General features: G+C 47.7%; 4 protein-coding genes across 4 annotated transcripts; 2 read left to right on the top strand and 2 right to left on the bottom strand.

Moving 5' to 3' along the window:
- Window positions 1–1,479: 1,479 nt before the first annotated feature.
- F4817DRAFT_216379 (uncharacterized protein) lies at window positions 1,480–4,074 on the top strand. The gene has a single exon (XM_049298759.1). It carries the CDS (start codon window positions 1,856–1,858, stop codon window positions 3,896–3,898), a length of 2,043 nt encoding a protein of 680 aa, XP_049162753.1. The 5' UTR covers window positions 1,480–1,855; the 3' UTR covers window positions 3,899–4,074.
- A 1,742-nt stretch (window positions 4,075–5,816) lies between these two features.
- Window positions 5,817–9,028, top strand: F4817DRAFT_216285 (uncharacterized protein). The gene is made up of 11 exons (XM_049298758.1): window positions 5,817–6,123; window positions 6,183–6,266; window positions 6,323–6,845; window positions 6,901–7,029; window positions 7,138–7,150; window positions 7,202–7,596; window positions 7,651–7,718; window positions 7,766–7,925; window positions 7,979–8,036; window positions 8,101–8,300; window positions 8,360–9,028. Exons 1-11 carry the CDS (start codon window positions 5,990–5,992, stop codon window positions 8,921–8,923), a joined length of 2,328 nt encoding a protein of 775 aa, XP_049162752.1. The 5' UTR covers window positions 5,817–5,989; the 3' UTR covers window positions 8,924–9,028.
- A 2,046-nt stretch (window positions 9,029–11,074) lies between these two features.
- On the bottom strand, window positions 11,075–14,141 carry F4817DRAFT_356433 (ARM repeat-containing protein; the record flags this gene model as incomplete). The annotated part of the gene is made up of 7 exons (XM_049305791.1): window positions 11,075–11,264; window positions 11,320–11,428; window positions 11,480–11,723; window positions 11,820–12,989; window positions 13,044–13,850; window positions 13,919–13,977; window positions 14,090–14,141. The coding sequence occupies 7 exons, from the start codon at window positions 14,139–14,141 to the stop codon at window positions 11,075–11,077; spliced, it is 2,631 nt and encodes an 876-aa protein (XP_049162751.1).
- A 1,323-nt stretch (window positions 14,142–15,464) lies between these two features.
- Window positions 15,465–18,326, bottom strand: F4817DRAFT_326493 (2-isopropylmalate synthase). Its single transcript, XM_049301895.1, has 4 exons — window positions 18,037–18,326; window positions 17,792–17,936; window positions 16,157–17,734; window positions 15,465–16,095 (listed from the first exon to the last, which is right to left on the bottom strand). Exons 1-4 carry the CDS (start codon window positions 18,042–18,044, stop codon window positions 15,925–15,927), a joined length of 1,902 nt encoding a protein of 633 aa, XP_049162750.1. The 5' UTR covers window positions 18,045–18,326; the 3' UTR covers window positions 15,465–15,924.
- Between the last annotated feature and the right edge of the window lie 163 nt (window positions 18,327–18,489).

Genomic DNA, 18,489 nt, shown 5'->3' with positions numbered 1-18,489 from the left:
ACGGTGGAATTTACATACACTGTGTAAATGTTGATTATTGGTAGCGATTTCTTTAGCAAAGATATCTGCGGCAACGTGTGATAGCGGGGCTGAAACTGTGCCACGATCCAAATTTGCGATTACTGTGCAAACGAAACCCACGACGCTTTGGGACGACAATGCCGACGATGGGGAAAAACAAGGTTTCGTCATCAACTCAATTCGAACGAAACTATGCTTTTTCGATAAGAAAATGAAACTAGCAATAGTTTAATTGTGCTGGGGTTCTAATCCCACATGGGCATCAACACATAACCACTCATGCAAGCTTCATGTAATTGTTGCGATTGTTGCAATTGTTTGCGGGAAGACAATGACGACATAGAGTGCATTATATTTATTTGTTCTTATGATAGCTTGCATAACGAAAATAGGTACATTTGGAAAAGTATCTCCACCATGAGGTAAGCCAGCACGCGCAATGCCCACGAGCGCACATGCCCTATCCGCTCCGATAGGTTGTTCCGTTCGTTGAATGCGCGCACCTAGCGCACCTACCTAACTCAACAACGATCTCCAGGAGTTCAATTGCAACTTCCTAATGTTCGTTCGATCTTTTCCAAGGTCTTACTAAGGGTCGACCTAATAAAGGTGGTGGCGGCCGCAGCAGTAGCCTACCATTTATACTACCATTTGTACAATCTAACTTATCATCTGTACCACCTGTACCTATCCTAATACTTCCTAATTCAAACCGCACTCGTTAATTAATCATTCCACCATCACCACCACCACTCCTCGTGTCCCATAACCTGTACTATCAACACCAACAAACCTTCGCAGCTCGCGTCTAGCGCTGGTCCTAGATTGCTTAGCCGTTTCTTCCTCGACTTATTCGATCGACACTTTTGCTCTTTCTGTTGCTGGAATTTTAATCGGAAATCCTCTTGCTTCATTCCATAGAGGAGGGGGTTTTATTGTACCTACTATCTCGCGAACAAAGAAAAAAAAAAGGAACGAACACTTCACATACCTTATTAGTGCCTAAGACCACGGTGACAACCCCCAAAGGTACAGTTTACTTCATACTTGTACAACTACTTGGATACCCCCTGGACAATACGGCCGCCGCCTTGGTTCTGCTTTAGGCTGGTGATACCCCCTGTCCACTTACATGGATAGGTCGGTTGGGTGCTTTTCGCAAGCGCCTAGGCCTGTCATTGATTCCTACCAACTCCGCAGCTGCCCACCAGCACATGGGAAGACTGCATGCTCCTCAATCGCTCAATCGCTCAATCGTCTATCTTCATTCATTGCCTTGCCGAATTCACCGAGCGACTTTATCTTCTTTTCTATACCACCAGCTCGCGAACTAACCCAGTGTCGAGTGCCTGGCTGGTTATCAGCTTTTCTCTTTTACGACTTTTGAGACACCGTGCTGATTGAAGGAACTACAGTTTGAACTACGTATTTACGCATATACCCGTACATCTTACTCTTTGCCGATGGTCAGCTGGTCTTAGGTTCTACGACATAGGTCTCACCACCATAACCCCAATAATAGCACGATATCGGCTCCATGAACTTTTTCTTTACCTTCGGATTCCCATCTTAGTCCTCGAAATCAATCTTGTTATCCCGCCATTATCGCTGTAATATTTATTCATTCCACGAATTACGTTAGAGGCCTGCGGCGTTTTCTGGACCTCGTGGTCCGCCAGTCGTCAAGCTGGAGTCGTAAGTTCCGTCCACCTTTTAGCGCGGGTCGCATAGCTTCATATCGCTATAATTGCTCCAGAGTTACTCTATCATGGCTACTCCAAATCAATAATACCATATATATAATCAAGCCTTTCCTCCCGTGCGCAACACTAACATGGTTTGGCTCAGCTTCATCCACGTCGCCGCCTGGTCGCAGCACCGGAGCCCAAGCCCCGGCCCGCAGCGCACCTTTGGCCATCTTCGATCGCTTTCGAGCATGTCTCCGTCTGCTATTTCCCGGTCGAGATCCCCGGCTAAATCCCACTCTTCGTCAAATATAGCTACCGAGATGATGGTACCGCCGACCAACGTCAACTCTCTTAGCGTGCCCGAACCTAGGAGGATGGCATCGCAAAGCTCTCTTATGGAGGATCAGGACCACAGCACCATTCCCGATCCTAGAACACGCGCCGCATCTATTGCGAGTAGTAATCTTCACCCTGATTTAGACCAGGAAGTCGCCGCGTTAAGTACGAAGCTCATCAACGCAATTAACCATCAAACTAGTCTCGACGACACGCTTTCGGCGACAAGGCAAGATTTGGAGGCTTCCCGAGAACGAATTAAAGAACTAGAGGCGACAGTAGCACGACAACACGAAATGCTATCTGGCGATGTTTGGGTTAAACGAAAAAATGTTGAAAGCGAAAAGAGCAAACTACTCGCGCGCATTGTCGAAGAGAAGAGATTACGAGCTGAGGTCGAGAAGGATAAAAAGAAAATCGAACAGGAGCTCGAGACATTAACAGTGTCCTTGTTCGAGGAAGCGAACAGGATGGTTATTACAGCCAAAGAGGACGCTAAGAAAGAACAGGATGCCCTTCACCGGAAGAATGAGCAATTAAAGGCGCAGCTAGCTGATACTGAAAGCATTTTAAGATCGCAGCAAGAACAGCTAGCGGAGCTCAAACTTGTCATGGAGCAGATGACGATCGAGCGCGAGGATCATTGTGGCACCGCGCCTTCATCTCCCGGATTTAGCAGGTTCGAATCGAGAGACGACGATAATCAAATATCCGAAGGTGGTCCGCACTCTGTTGTAGAGCAGCTTGTTCCTACATACCCGACAAATCTCCCACACCTTATACACCCAGTGTTGAGGACCGATCTGCATGCCTATGATGATTTTATGTCGCTGGTACAGACGTCAAAGAGAGCATCTGATAGTCGCGCCTCGTCTGGATCTTATGGTGGACTTAACCCTCTTCTTGGCCTTACTTCTAGGCATGCCTCGGCTCCATCAAATTCGTCAACGGCCTCCTTATCTACCTTCGAAGCATCAAGCTCTAACACTTCTCCGCAAACACCGAACACACCTGCTTCAATCCTTAGTGCAGGATCTACAGCCTCATCTGCCCCATTACCACCACTGAAAGACACCAAATTTTATAAAAGAGTTCTGGCTGAGGATATTGAGCCGACTTTGCGCCTCGACACGGCACCCGGCCTTTCCTGGCTTGCTCGTCGGTCTGTTCTCAACGCCATGACTGAGGGGTCTCTCGTTGTAGAACCAGTTCCTACAACTTCCCCATTCCAATCTATCAGCAAACCCCAATTTTATCCTTGCTCGCTTTGCGGCGAGGCCCGTAAGGACGAGCCACACCTGCGAAATCATCGTTTCCGGACGAGCGAGTCGGATTCTGCCCAGCGGTATCCTCTTTGCAAATACTGCCTTGATCGTGTGAGGTCAACTTGTGACTTCCTCGGTTTCTTGCGTATGGTGAAAGACGGGCATTGGCGTGCAGAGGATGCAGAGTCTGAACGGGTTGCTTGGGAAGAAAGTGTCCGACTGCGGGACCAAATGTTCTGGAGCCGCATAGGAGGCGGCGTCGTCCCAGTTATTAGTCATATACATTCCAGCAGCGTCGAAGAAGCGTCTACTCAAAATAGCCAGGACGTGAATAGGACTTCGATCGACGAAAATAAGACAGAAGCCGTACAACCTATCACACCCGGCGAATCCGAATCGACTCCGAAGTTAGCCGAGCTTGATCAAGGTGATACGTTGGAACAGGTCATTATCATTTCCGAAGACCAGGGTGCTGGTAGCGCTGGAGACTCGATTGAACACCTGGACCTTACAGATCTAGACGCGGGGAAAAGCCAACGACTTTCTCTTACAATACCTGACGCTTCTGGCAAAGAGGCGTCAGAATGATCCTCGACGCAACAATTATATCAACCTAATATCCCATTTCCTTTTGTTACGCTCAAAAGTTCATTCATCAGCCATGGCATCATTTTCGCGCGTACATATTTTCTCAGCGCTGGCCCTTAGACCCTTGTGTATAATACTTTAGTCATTAGAGTCAGCTGAGGGTGGCGACCCACGGCGAATGGGTCGCGGTAGTGGCTAGCATTGGTGCATTTAGCGGGCTGGCGTTTTCTGGAGTTTTGCTATTTCTGTCTGCATTGGGCGAGTGCGAGTAGATTAGAGCTGCCAGGCTCGGGTGAGTTCGCCTCAAGGGACCTTGGATAAGGATTGGAACCGGAGCTTCAAGGTTATCATATGGACGTGCTGCCGCTGGCTCAAAGGGGGGGCTTGCGGCGCTTCGGGCCGAGCATAGTCTACGAAGACGAGGCTACGGAGGACCTGAAATTCGAGTTATATAATATGATGGTTAGCAATATATATTGCGCTGAAATGCTATTGCATGATAAAGTCCTAATGTCTGATATCTAATGAATATTTAAAAATAAGTTCACCAAGTAAATGTTTAAACTGTTCCATTCCGATACTGACATTGTACCTTAGCACAGCGTAATGCACCATATCGGAAATACACTACCAAGATGAGGGCATTCTTGTGTGACTGGGTCTGAAGCAGATGAATCCATGTCATAAATTTGAAGGCTGTTTAAATTGGTATACCCACTCCCTTACTTATACCTGACTTGTGCTTTGACCTATTATATGTGGGCAAGACTCCTATTTAGAAGTAGACATATGTAATTGCGATAGTCTCATCTCTTCATCTTTAAAACACTATGTAATTCGTTAGTATTAACAGAGATGTAATAGAGAAACAGCCTGTTCAAGCCATGTATGTTGTTCGACCGTAACCGCTTGAGGGCCCGGAAAATTAAGCTTAAAAGCAAATCATCGTGGAGTCGATACGACATACATATGCCGGTACCGAGCAACAGACCCCTAATAGATATGCGGTGTGGCAGGCATCAAAATATAGGGCAAGGGGTCCGGTCTCGGGACCGTAGCATTGATCAGGCTAGGGCCCCAGAATATCTCGATGCAGTTGGGGACAGTATTACCATAGATGAGGCAGCCTTTCTGGTTTAATAAGCAGATTAAGTTGTAAGCGCGGTAGATTTATACATTAGGTACCTACGTAACCTACTTGCAGCTGCTTAGCCCCGGCTGTCCCCGGTCCCTATGCCGAATTATACCTTATCTGTGCAATGTAGTACAATATTTATAGGCAATTACACTATATACATATGTCCAATGGATGTACTTGCCTTGCATGCAACATACATACCTAGTGTTAGGTACTTACAAGGTATGTAGAGGCAACCGCAATCTGCATTTGTCGGATCTAAAGTCAAAGCGTCTATATTTGCAACTCATTTATTTATTTTCAGCTTCTCTCTCCTTTCTTTCCTACCGCACGGGATTGAACTACCGCATTGCAACGTTGGCCTTACCCGGTCTCGCTTACACATCTTCAAAAGAGCCAGGGCTAGGCTGAGCTAGGCTAGGGCAGGTATGTAGTATCAGAGATGCCTGCGAATGCCTCGCCCTCTCTTATGAGATTCGACTGGGTTGATAATCCCCGTAAGGCTCCGCGGACCAGCCAGCCATCTTCTGTCATTATTTTACCGCTCAAATCAATTCTTCCTTACCTTCTTATATCATTTCTGGGCTTGCCAATGCATACGACGTGATACGAGAGTAGCCTTAACCTAACTACTGTACGAAGTATATAACTACGACCAACGATCTTCGACTTTATCGTATTGAGTGATATATATATGTATATATATATATGTACATATAATCCACCACAACCAAAGCATCGGGTCTGGAACGAGGACTAGTTATAAGATTAGAGCCGGGCTACCTAGGTAGGTAGCTGCCGATGCAGCGGCCGCTTTCCTTGGAATGGATAAAGCTACCAGGTAGTTATTAGTTACATCGCGGGTCCGATCCCTAAATTTTGGGACCGCTGTGTGACTTTAGATCCGACCTACCCAAGACACTAAACGGCCCCCCGTCTTACCAAGCTCCGTAATGACCATGGTACCGGATCCCGAGATTGAACTTACCTCTTCGTCTCCGCAGCCGACGACACCTGCTAGCACCGTCAATTCCGACCCTAAAAATGCGCCGCCCATCAAGCGGCGCGCTCCTATTGCATGCCGAAGGTATCGTGTGTTATCCTTATAAGTAGTAAAACCGTCGCTAAACCTCGGACTCTTCTTAGATGTCGCCGGATGCGCAGCAAGTGTATTCATGACAAAGCACCCCCGTGCAAGTCATGTATAGAGGCGAATGTGCCTGAGGAATGGTACTCTAATTTCTAAGATTTCTCTCATTCCCTTCCAAGCTGACACATAATGCCAGCGTCTTTCCTACTCGCGGAGACTCAGACCAAGATCGACAGTTTCGACATCCGCGTCAGAGAACCGATAGGAAAGCCAGAAGTGATGCTAAAGTCAAGAATGAGTTACCTGCTTCCCCTGGCCTCCCACGCAATGCTCTTGCAGACTATAAGCCCCCTAAGCCTGATAATGAGTGGGAATTCCTCCCAGGGATCGATACCGTCGTAGACGGTATCAATACCTTTACTAGAAACTACTTCCAACTAGGTTTCATTCCAAAGAAGATGTTTCCTAAACTTGTCAAGGAAAACCCTTCATCTGTCAACGTATTTCTACTACTAAGCATTCTCGCCATTTCTGCTAGGTTTAATAAGACCATAATAGAAACCTACGGTGACGGACTCACAGCGGTAACCGAATTTATGCACAAAGCACAGTGCTTAGCCATCCACGAGCTCTACAAGCAGCCCACCCTCGAAAGATGCCAGGCTTTCTATGTGCTGAGCATCGCCGAGCAAGGAAGCGGGAAATCGAATACAAGCTACGTAAGATGACTTCAGAAGAATGGTTAAACAACTTAATAATACTGACCTTCAAAAGATCAGTGCGGGCATCGCCTTCAGGATGGCTGCCCTGATGCGACTACACCGAGAAGAGGCCTATAGTCCCATCACAGAACAATCGCCTCTAGCGCACCGGGTTCGGGCAGAGTCCGCCAGACGCACATTCGTGAGTCAATGGCCCTGAACTATCCCAATTCGATATGACAGCCTTTTATCCTCAATATATTCCCGACTAGTTGGAGGCTAATCTAACGGATATTTTTTGAACCCATAGTGGATGTTACATAGTATGTTAAACCTATAAACTTGCATTTTATTTCTCCTAACGGGATAGCTAGGCCAAGACAACCTTCATTCCGGTCCATACAAGCCGTTATCCCTCGCACCCGGCGACATTACGGCTCTTCTACCCAGCGATGAAGTAGAATTCGATACCGGTAAAATCCCTGAGCGGCGCGCAGCTCTTGACGGCACGCCGCCCGCCCTTCAAGACCCGAGCCTTACCACACTTCAGCCAAGGTCCCTATTTGCATCCTTGATGCAGGTCCACAACTTATGGGGAATCATCGCTCGACGACTTCTTTTTAACAGAAAATATGGGCGTCCCAACGACTGCTCTAGTGAATACATCAAGTTGAATCGAAAACTTCTGGATTTTGAACAGAATCTTCCGAATGAACACACCTTTAACAAAGTTACATTGAGCGGCTACAGGAACTACGCAGAAGATCTAGTACGAGCATAGTTCTCCCCTTTATTCTGGGTGTATTAATAACACTAGCATCAGGCGTATCTTGGCATGACTGGCTGCCTCCGACTTTGCCACATTGTTCTCCGTAAAGAATACATGGAAGAGTACGTAGTTATCACCGGGCTTCGGATTATGCTAACATATCAATCAGCATGATTCGTCATGCTCAAGGAAACCCTTCTCAACCCGACGTAAAGTTCTACAAGAGCATGGCGCAAGAACTATTCTTTAATGTCAGAAAACTGTACTCTCAGATCGAGGCTCATTACGAAGCCGGAGTCGAAGTAGGGAGAGTTGGTTCCCAGATGGCTGTAAGCAGAGTCAACGAACATCTCATGGTTATATTTTTACTGAATCTCCATAGGGCTTTATTATCTACGGTTGTGGATTGCTAGCATCTTATCTATACAAATTCCCCCAATGTAAAGTCCTACCCCCCCTCAGACAGGGTGTCGATCAAGGATGTCGTTTACTAAGTCTAATCAGTGGATGTCCATCACGCAGGGCAAAGTATCAATACTATACAAACGGAAGGCCGCAATATGTATACCCATATCGTGGCTATCCTAAGGGAGTGCCAGAAAGCATGGCCTCTTGCCGAGACTTGGTGTAACGGCTTGGAGAAATGGTACCAGGATCCAAATCCCAAGAAGATATCGTTCCAGGCTGGCACCATGACTGACGGGGTAAGCTGCCTTATGAGGAAATCATAACTAGGGTTCAGCTAAATTAACTTTACCTACAGAAAGAACCTCAGCCTTATGCCCTTACTGTTATGCACCCCCGAACAACCACGAGCTATGTTCAGTCTGAAGCCGTCCAGCTTGGTCGGATACGCTCTACACCACCAACACCGTACGCAGACGAACGAGAGCAGCTTGCAGTAAGGGGAGATCCAGAACCCCAGCGACTCGCGCCGTTACAGCAAACACAACCTGGCTTCGCTCAAACTGTTTATCTCCCACCCTTATCACAGACTCCATATCACCAACAATCGGCGTCGCCGCAACCACCTCACCCGCCTCAGCTGCAGAACTATCCACAGCAGGTCTATCCAAGTTCCGGGCTCGACATGCTAGCCGAAGCATCCCATCATATGCCTACGCCAACACCTACGACAATGGATCCGTATCAACATCTGCCCGCTGCTTATTACCCCGAATACCCACCCGCCACAGTGCTTAATGATGGTTTCGACAGTAACTTACAGATGCTCGTCGATGGTGCTGGTGGACAGTGGCCCCCGGCGGATCCTGCGGGCCTGGTGTATAGCACGTACGATATTCCTAGCTATCTTCCCCAGCCTTAAGATAAGACAGTGTAAGTAGTACCCGATGTACTACGGAATGGTCATACCGCGTCTATTCGGCCGAGGCAAGCATTCGGCGAACTTGGCGGGGACTCGCTGCTTGTCATGGTCCTGTAGTCGCGGTTAATATGCTGAAATAATATCACGACATGATATGACGAATTTGTTTTCAGAGAGTTCATTATACTTGCACTATATACATCTATACCCATGCTGTATCTAACTGTCCACGGGAGTTTGTTTTCAAATCGGATTTGTATTGGATTTGGATCTGGGAAGGAAAATGGAATAGGAATAGGACTGACATACCTTCTGATGCTGTATGTACAGGCATGTACGGATATTAAGGCGGAGCGTAGGAAAGGACTGGGTTACTTGGCTATGCTGTATATACGCACGGCTTTCTGAGATACATATGGTATGGTACCTATCGTCTATTTGGTTGTTTGCTTATTTATAGCATCCAGGTCTCGGTCTAAATCTACGACTTGGTCTGAATTTGAGGAGGTTAGTTTCGTGGTTGGTGATGCTGTTATACCAACGTTGAGTATCTTATGGAATAGTTATAGGATTTACTATGAATCTTATTGCCTTACTGCCATGCATACCTCTCTTGTTTTCGACAGGGAGGAAATATCGTTATATATATAGCAGGTACCCGTTATTTCTAGAACCCAGCCAACTGGATGATGTTATTGCTTGACTCCTAGCCACTTAAGCTTATGATATATACCTGTACCTACCTGGCAACCAACCACCCGAAACCCTCGGCCACATATAAAAGACATCGAGATTTGGAGCGTTACCCCTGGATAATATAAGTAATTAATACACACACATTAGGCAAGATAGATGCTGTCTGTATACTACCTACCTGGATTACTTGGCTGGTGAATAACGTACTACTCCTCCATGGTCGTGTTGAAGTTTAAATAGGGGGTGGATATAATACATTCAACTCCTACTTTTCCTTAACACAGGCACCAACTACAATTCACCAGCAAAAATATTGATTCATAATAAATGCCAGCCCATACTTGAAGACTACAAGAGCGCAATAATGCTTTATAAAACTAGCCAAGCCAACAAGAATAATATCAATATTTGCAAGGTAACCACCATAATACAACTCATCACCACCATCACCACCTTACATGCATTTACACATCTCAAGCCCAAAACAGGTAATCACGCTTACATTCACTCATTCAATTACAAGTCAACCACACGGGTAGAAACAGCCTCTATTGGTTGGATATCAGCACTGAACTACCGCTACTGAGCAAAGCTATGCCACGCAGTGCTCATCGCAAACTCTTTCGCGCAGGGGGATAGATATAAAGCGAGCGAGTCTCGAAGCCGGACCCAAGTCCAGTCCGGTCCGGTTGTATCATCACAAAACCGACCTTAACCTAAACCCTGCTACGACGCTCACTCGCCCGGGCCGGCGTGACGAAAAGTTCCAACCCCTCGTAAATCTTGTGCGGGTGCCCGGGTGGTTCATGGGACCGAGCGAAAATGGCTCGTCCTAGTAAAACAGACCCCGAATCCCTTGACGCCGCTGGTTGAACTTCCAATTGGGCTTTTTTCGTACCATGTCTATTCACTTGAATTAGACTAGAAAAAAACCTCGGCGGAGTTGTGCTAGGCCTGAATGCCCTTCTCATGACATAACAACGTCCTCTCTATCTTTTGCTTTCGCACCTTCGCCTTTCCTTACATGAATTCGTGGCCCCAAACCCGGAGTAAAGGGGCGTACATGACGTGATCTTCTCTCTAAAAGGGACTAGACATATCTCCGTTATGGCTTTGCAGTCCAAACCGAAGGAAAACTCAGCAAAATGTGTTGGTGTGTGGGGTAGGTGTGTGTTGTGACGGGGGAATTTCCATAGGTGAGTTTGGTGGCAGGGGTATTGGATTACTAGGGGTAAGGGGAACAGGGAATCTATATACACATGGGATTCGTTTGGTGCAGGGGTCGGGTAGGGAAATTCTGATGCTGGGTTCCCCTCCGAACTTTGTATACAAGGCCAGACCTGAGTCGGGCTTGCTCGTCGGGAGGATCAAGTGTGGTGACGCGTGGTAGTGCATTTATATGAATGGGGTAGGATGGGGTGGGCAATAACTCTCAAACGACGCGATTGTCGAAGCTCAAGTTTGTTGCATGATAGCCTGGGAGCCGCCTAGTTGTCGCTTGACCTGCTCTCGGGCCCATCGGGCGGTGTCGATCGTACGAGACTGGAACTCCCTGTTGGTCTTGGTCTCCTTGATCATAACAGTGATCCAGTCTTGTCTGAAAGCTTCAGCAAGCTCGCCGTTAGGGAAAGCATCGGCCAGGTCACTAATATCTTAGTTAGCACATAGTCTCAAGAGACAAAGTCAACGTGTAATCTTACCCAATAACTCCCATCGAAGATCGCATGAGAGATTCGCTGCGGTTCATATCTTGGGATATGATGTTCAGCAGCTGGAAGATGGACTGCACATAAGGCTGGAGAGCCGAGGCTTTTCAATTGTTAGTACAGACATGCAAAATGGTCCTGGAAGATGACTTACTCTTGCCGCTCAGCTTCATGGCACCAATAATGCCACCCCAGGCGTCCATGATACCTTCTCGTAGGGATATGACGTAGTCGTAGAGCTCATAAGAACCATCGGGAGCAGCTGTCACAGTCGCGGCCTGTTGTAGGACCTGGGCGACGACAGATAGATAAGTCTCGAAATGCCCGCCAATAGCATTGGCAATGTCGCCAAAGCATTGTAGGATGGCGGGCTTGAACTGGTTTGAGAGGGTCGTACTCTGTACCTGATTTGTTAGACTTATCGTTCGATAGATGATCAAGATGTATAAAGATAAATTTCAAGCAAAGATTAGGAAGTATGAGAAAAGACAAACCCTGAGATTGTTTAAGAGGTAGTTCATGAAGTTATCGCAGTACGGTTGGCTGCGCTCGCCCATTGATCGAGTTATGTCGCTAACCAATCCAATGGCCATAGAGCAGAGACTGGGTTCTTCTTGATTTCCGAGTGCGTTATATAAGAACGGAGTGAAAGCATCCATGTACTTGACGAAATCCTCTTCCATCGCGTTCGCCAACCCACTTATCGTGGCGAAGATCGACTCGGGGACGCTGGACTTGGCTCCAGCCGTGCTGAGAATCTGAAGCGAGACCTGCATGATCCTGTCTCCCTGAGGAGATATTTCCTTCTCTAGTCGCTGGATAATTGACTGTAGGACGGTGCTTAGGCTCGTCTGCATCTCTTCCAATGCAATCTTGTCTTCTATGCTGACGACCTGGTTTTGGAGGGGGATGGTCTCTTCGAGTCGCTTAATAATCACATCGGAAAGTTGGGCAATAGCCGGGAAGCTCTCCGTCGCGGCATGCTGGACGAAGGCGCTGAGAACCTCGTAAGAAGTGGTACGAACGGAGGTCTCTATGTTCGGCTGCGAAGTGACAGCTAAGAGATTTTGAACACTCTGGTTAAAGTGAGGCGTGATAGGGTTGGAAGTCGCGTCAAAGTCTCCAGAGAAGCGTTCTGCCAAATTCATCAAAGCCCAACAGCAAGACGCTGCCATCTTAATGTCGTGGACACCGGCGAACAGAGACCGAATTAGAGGGTCCAGGTGCGTGGTAGGATCAATAGCTTGCGAGCAGGCATCCGTAATGCGGCCGAGGGCATACGCAGTTGAGTCCTTAACAAAAGTAGAGCTGTCCTCCATCATGCTGATCAGGATGGGCAAGGCCTGCTTGACGATAGGCTCGAGGACCTTTTCTTCGGGCCCTTCCATGATTGCTCCGAAAGCAGCCACCGCGGCTTCCCGGAAGTGCCAGTCTTCGGATCGGAGGTGCTGCTCGACAAACTGAATGACCGGTTGGATAATGTTGGCTCCAACGGCTTGGGCATAAAGCTGGAGACATTGGTATGCGGCTCGTGACAAGTTATACTCGTCGTCTGTTGCATCCTCGTCTTGCTTGGTAAGAAGTTGTAGCAGAGCAGGCACAACCTCATTGGTCGCAACTCGGGCGAAGTTATAGAAGGGGCGCATCTGATCGGCACTATCGACCTATACAAGTTTTGTCAGCCAGTCATAAGCCCAACGCGGACTATGGCGACATACCTGCGCGTTGTCCTCCTCTATGTTTATCTCCTCTTCACACACGGTACTCCAGAATTCCACGGCAAGCTTCGCAACGTCCTCGTCGTCGTTCTTCATGCCCAGAATCGTCAGACCAAAAAGGGCCTTCTCCATGTAGTAGCGCATATTCTCGTAGTAGAGACCCATTATACGGTTGAGACAGCCGAAGGCACCCTGCTGTATGCGCGCATCATCGGCTTGGGTAGCCTCGCAAACAACCTGCATGATGTAGTTTCTCTCACCTTCGTGCTTAAAGTTGTTACCAACGAACTCGAGAGAGTCGCCAAGTGCGCTTATGGCGGAGAAACGCACTTCCGCGTTCGTCTCTTCCTTGCGCGCACCTTGGACGACAGCGGTAAGAATAGCATTAGAGTGTCCGATCAAGGCAGTTCGGAGCTCGGGATCCTGACTCTCGCAAATGTAGCCTATACACGTCAACGAAGCTTGCTTCTGATGAGGCGCGCCCGCGCTAACATTTTGAACCAAGACCTGCAGAAGATCTGGCCATTGGTTCCTAGGAAGTTCAATAGCGGCGATAGCGGCGATAACCTGGGCGGAGGCTTGACCAGCTTGCGCGTTGCTAGAGGAAAGTGTCTGGATGGCGAGCTCCTTGACGCGATCCTTGGTCTCTTGATCGGTCTGCTGTAGCCATTTGAGCTGTAACTCGTTCTGTCGGGAAAATTCGCGAGCACTGAATGCGTTCTTCAAGGCTAGACCCGCAGCGACTCTGATGTTGCCCTGGGCATTCTCGTCTGCCAATGACTGGACTAGGGTCGCCAAATACAAGGGCTAAAAGCAAAGGGGATAGGTCAGCGATGGTCGATCAACTCGCTAATTAACCAACGATGGCAACTTACAAAATTATTTTCGGCAGCTTGGATTAACTGTTGCTCGGCACCGGTTCGCGTAGCCGCGTCTATGGGGAGAGGGGCGAAGGATTAGTATAGAGCTCAGTAAAATATGACGTGTAGGTACGAGCACGCGAGGCGCTTAACAGTCAAAGCGGCTGGAATGTCGGGAATACATACCTGGCGACAGCGAGTTGCTGAGAACAGTGTTGATATCACTGTTGTCAGCCATATTTTCTGCGCGACCGACCTTTTCGTCTTCTTTTTCAAGTGGATTCCAGGGTGTTGGACGTCAGTCTTGTGGGTTTAGTATTATTAGTCGTCCCGTAGAATTTATGAAGGGGGGTATTTAGTTGGTGGTAGACGGTCGAAAAAGCCGAAATGAGGCTGATAAGTGGTGTAAAAGAGGTCAGGGAAAGCAGAAGAAGACCGTTTGGGTTCTATTAAGGCTAGTCCGAGACTGCGAAGGAGGTATTGTCAAGTCGTTGAGTTGAAAGGAAAGTTTTTTGGGAGAAGAAGGCGAAAAGATTAGAATTGCAGAAGTCGCCGGTGGACAGTTGGAGTGCACCAGTAGCGACCTTTTTTTTTTCTGGCTCCCTAAATAAAACCTAACGAGGTAGGCGGAGTGATGCAGCGGGTCCCTTTTTTATTTTATTTTGTTGACACTCACGACCTGCGACCTGCAACACCTGCAACACCTGCAACACCTGCAACTTCCCAGAGCACTGCACTAGGCTAACAGGCTAACAGGCTAACAGGTAAATGACGAATCTGATAGAATTACCCCGTCAACTGGTAAGAGGGGCTAACAATAATATCCGTCGTCCTTGCTGCTTTGTTTCCCTGAAAGGAGGGAAAGAGAAGAATAAGGTAGGTATGTAGGTACCTAGAGGGAATGAATGTGCAGAATGCAAGTTGTGTGCCCAAGGTACATAGGGAAATTGAGTCAAGTGGTGTAAGAACCTTCTATTCTTTTCTCGAGAAAATATGTAGGCCAAGGTCAAGTTTAAAAGGTTAGGTTAGACAAAAAAAGAGGTGTGCACAGTCGAAGAAATAACGGTGAGCCACTTCTTTAAGGTACCATACATGTATACTATCTATCATAACTGCATACATTTGATAGAGTCAGCTCCTACAATGTACCTATCTACAATGTATGTCAATAGTGGGCATGTACCATGCCTATCATATGTACCTTCTGCGCCTTAAAATCTTATAGAGTTTCGGACATGTAATTCGCCCAAGCAGAAGAGCATTGACTCCAGCTGCAGGCTTAGATACAATGCAGCAGCTCAATTCGTATGTACCTACCCCACCAGGTACTTTATCTACATATACATGTACCTACGGAATACGGGTTGCAAGTTTACCTAAGGTACTGCCTTATACTCTTGAAATATGTACATATAAGTCTAGTTACCTGATATGTCAAGTACTACAAATAACGCCATGCATATATTCAATTAAGTCTTCTAAACCAATCAATCCATTTATGGTGCTAGGCAAATACCTACCTACTGTACCTAGACGTTGAATCTGTTTAGTTCACATGTTTGCGAAATCGGAATGCGGATTGTCAGTTCTTCCCGCAGCTCTTCCCCGCATTCGTCCCAGTGCCCAGTCAAGGGTTCGGGAAGTTCGTCCCTTGCTGACCATGTACACGCTTGAGCCCTTACTGTACCTAATGTTGATTGACAATTCCCACACAATCCTTAAAAAAAGGGGGAAGTGGGGGATAATCAGCCGCAGAAGTCCACCATCATCGTTGCTAATCTCACGCATGAGTACTTGACTTTAAATCAACGCTCTTCACTTCATTCATCCCCATCTATGTACCTATGCTATTACATAAATGCAAATATGAGAAGCTGACCCCTTCTCATGCTTCAGCATCAGTCGAGTGCCTCGTTTCAACGCAGACACACTTAAAACCAGATTGTTGGACCATATGCTTTTTCAAATGCTTTTTTTTATTCTCTCATATCCCGACGCCGTAGGTCATCAACCAGAAAAACTTACATCCCATTTGCCTTGGCTTCTAAGGCCTGAACTGTCTCGGACGGGGCGTCATAGGAATCGACACTTCCATTTATGAGATTGTTGTAGTCGAGCTTCAACTCCTGACTGACGCTTCGCGGCGACGTCTGTTTTATCAAGACAGGACTTCCCGGTCGGCTAAGGATAAACTGTTTGAAGAATTCTGTTAGAGACAACGCCAACGTTTGCTAGCTTATTATGAGTACTTACGTTGCTAGCAGCGCTTAGGAGGGCTATGAGAGAGCTCTGTACCACATCTTCGTGTATGCCAACACCCCAAACTTTCTGTGACGTGCCAGCAGCAGTACATTCTATGTATGTGGCTGCTTTAACTTCTCGACCACCCCCTATGGCGTGCTCCTTATAGTCGGCAACGTCTAGATCAATGCCTACACCTTTTAGGGCATTGGCTAGGGACGAAATAGGACCGTTGCCACGACCGCGAAGCTGGTACTCCCTGCCGTCAATAGCGACAATACCTTCGAAAACACGGGCTAGGTTTTTAGTTTCTTGTGTGGCACCAGGTGCCGGTGGGACCGGGGATGATGATCGGTCAAATGAGATGGAGTAGTCGATAATGTTGAATCGAGGGTGCTCCTGGAGAAAGTATGTTTGCTCAAATAAATCAGCGATCTCAGCCGATAGAAGCTCTCTACCCAGCTGGTCTGCCCTCCTTTGCACTACCTTGCTAAATGCGATTTGTAGGCCTCGAGGAAGGTCAAGCTGGAGTTTGCGCAGGATGATCCAAGCGGCGCCGCCCTTGCCGCTCTGAGAGTTGACACGAATGATAGCCTCGTATGTGCGGCCGATATCCTGGGGATCGAGAGGGAGGTACGGAAGCTGCCAGTAGTCCTCGTATGACTTGCCCTCCTGTTCCCGCTGCATAAAACCCTTCTTGATGGCGTCTTGGTGAGAGCCACTGAAGGCACATACGACGAGAGACCCGCCGTACGGTGCCCTGGGATGGACAGGGATCTTATTGCAAATCTCCACAGTGTCGACAACCCGGTTTAGATCGGAGAAGTCGATGTTCGGGTGGATACCTTGGGTATAGAGATTCAAAGCTAAGGTGACTAAGTCAACATTTCCCGTCCGCTCACCATTTCCGAAAAGACATCCCTCAACGCGGTCGGCTCCCGCCATCTGCGCCAACTCGGCAGCAGCAACGGCACATCCCCTGTCATTATGCGGGTGAAGAGATACACAAATCTTCTCTCGCTCGCTAATGTTGGTACAGAAGTACTCGATTTGGTCGGCATAGACATTGGGCGTCGACATCTCGACAGTTGCCGGAAGATTGAAGATGATAGGGTTTTCGACCGTGGGCTCCCAAGCGGCTTTGACAGCTTCGCAAATGCGGATGACGAACTCGGGGCTCGTATCAGAGAACGTCTCGGGGCTGAACTCGAAAGCCCATTCCGTACCAGCTTGTTCCGGGTCATCTTTAGTAATTGAACGAGCAAATTTAGCGCATGCTACCGCCCTCTCAATGCTCTCTTCTTCGGTAAACCCAAACACGATACGTCGGAAACATTCGCTCGTTGCGAGGTAGATGTGTAAGATGGCCTTCTTAGAGCCTTTAAGGGAGTCGACAGTGCGGCGGATGAGGTCTTCTCGACACGGTGCTAAAACTTGCAGCCAGACGTCGTCGGGTACGGCCCCAGGAGTCTCGACTAATCGCCTCGTAAAGTCGAAATCCGTTTGCGACGCAGAAGGGAAGGACACTTCGATCTCCTTGTAACCAAGGTCGACTAACATCTTGAAGAATCTCCATTTTTCGTCACCACTCTGTAGAATTTATTATCAGACCATGTTCGTAGGTACCAAGGATACCAGAATACAAACCATTGGGTCGACCAGACTTTGGTTGCCATCCCGTAAGTCGGTTGCTAGCCATCTCGGTGCCTTGTCGATCGTCTTAGAAGGCCATTGGCGATTTGGGAGGTTTAGAGGTGTGAACTTCTTGTACTTTTTGGAAGGATCCTTAAGCCTGTATGACGAATCTTGTCTCAGCCTCGGAGTCCTGATCATGGATGGGCCCTGACAGGAATCCTCATATTATATTGTCGGGCGTCTTTGGTGCTACTTACATCGGCATTGTGATGGTGGGACTACTGCTGTGTGGGAGCGCAACGCGGGGCTTTGCTACGGGTAGATCGAAGGTGCCTTTCAACGTTAGGGAGGGAAGTATCACGATTATCAAGAATTGAATTAGAACTGAAAATAAGGACTTCGAATTTGTAATTCTCTGAAATTTAAATTCCCCAATTGAGAGAAGGAAAAGGTCACACTTTATGATATTATGAGTCAGAAGATTCAGACTTATCGATCTACTTCGGCTACTTAAGGTTCTTTAATAAAAATTTCGTCAGTGCCGTCTGCGGACCAGTCTACAGTCTTTGATCTTTGGGAAGGTGGGGTTTTCTACTTTCCTGCAAGGTAACCCCGCAGGTAGGCGACTTCACCCCTGTAGCTGCATTTACTGCCTAGGTACCTCCTACATAACGAAATTAGGCCTATCCTTTGCGTGCCCCATGTGCCCC

This window comes from Daldinia loculata, assembly GCF_022478755.1.
Source record: "Daldinia loculata strain CBS 113971 unplaced genomic scaffold F4817scaffold_5, whole genome shotgun sequence".
NCBI lineage: Eukaryota > Fungi > Ascomycota > Sordariomycetes > Xylariales > Hypoxylaceae > Daldinia > Daldinia loculata.
This window is presented reverse-complemented; position numbering and strand designations above follow the sequence as displayed.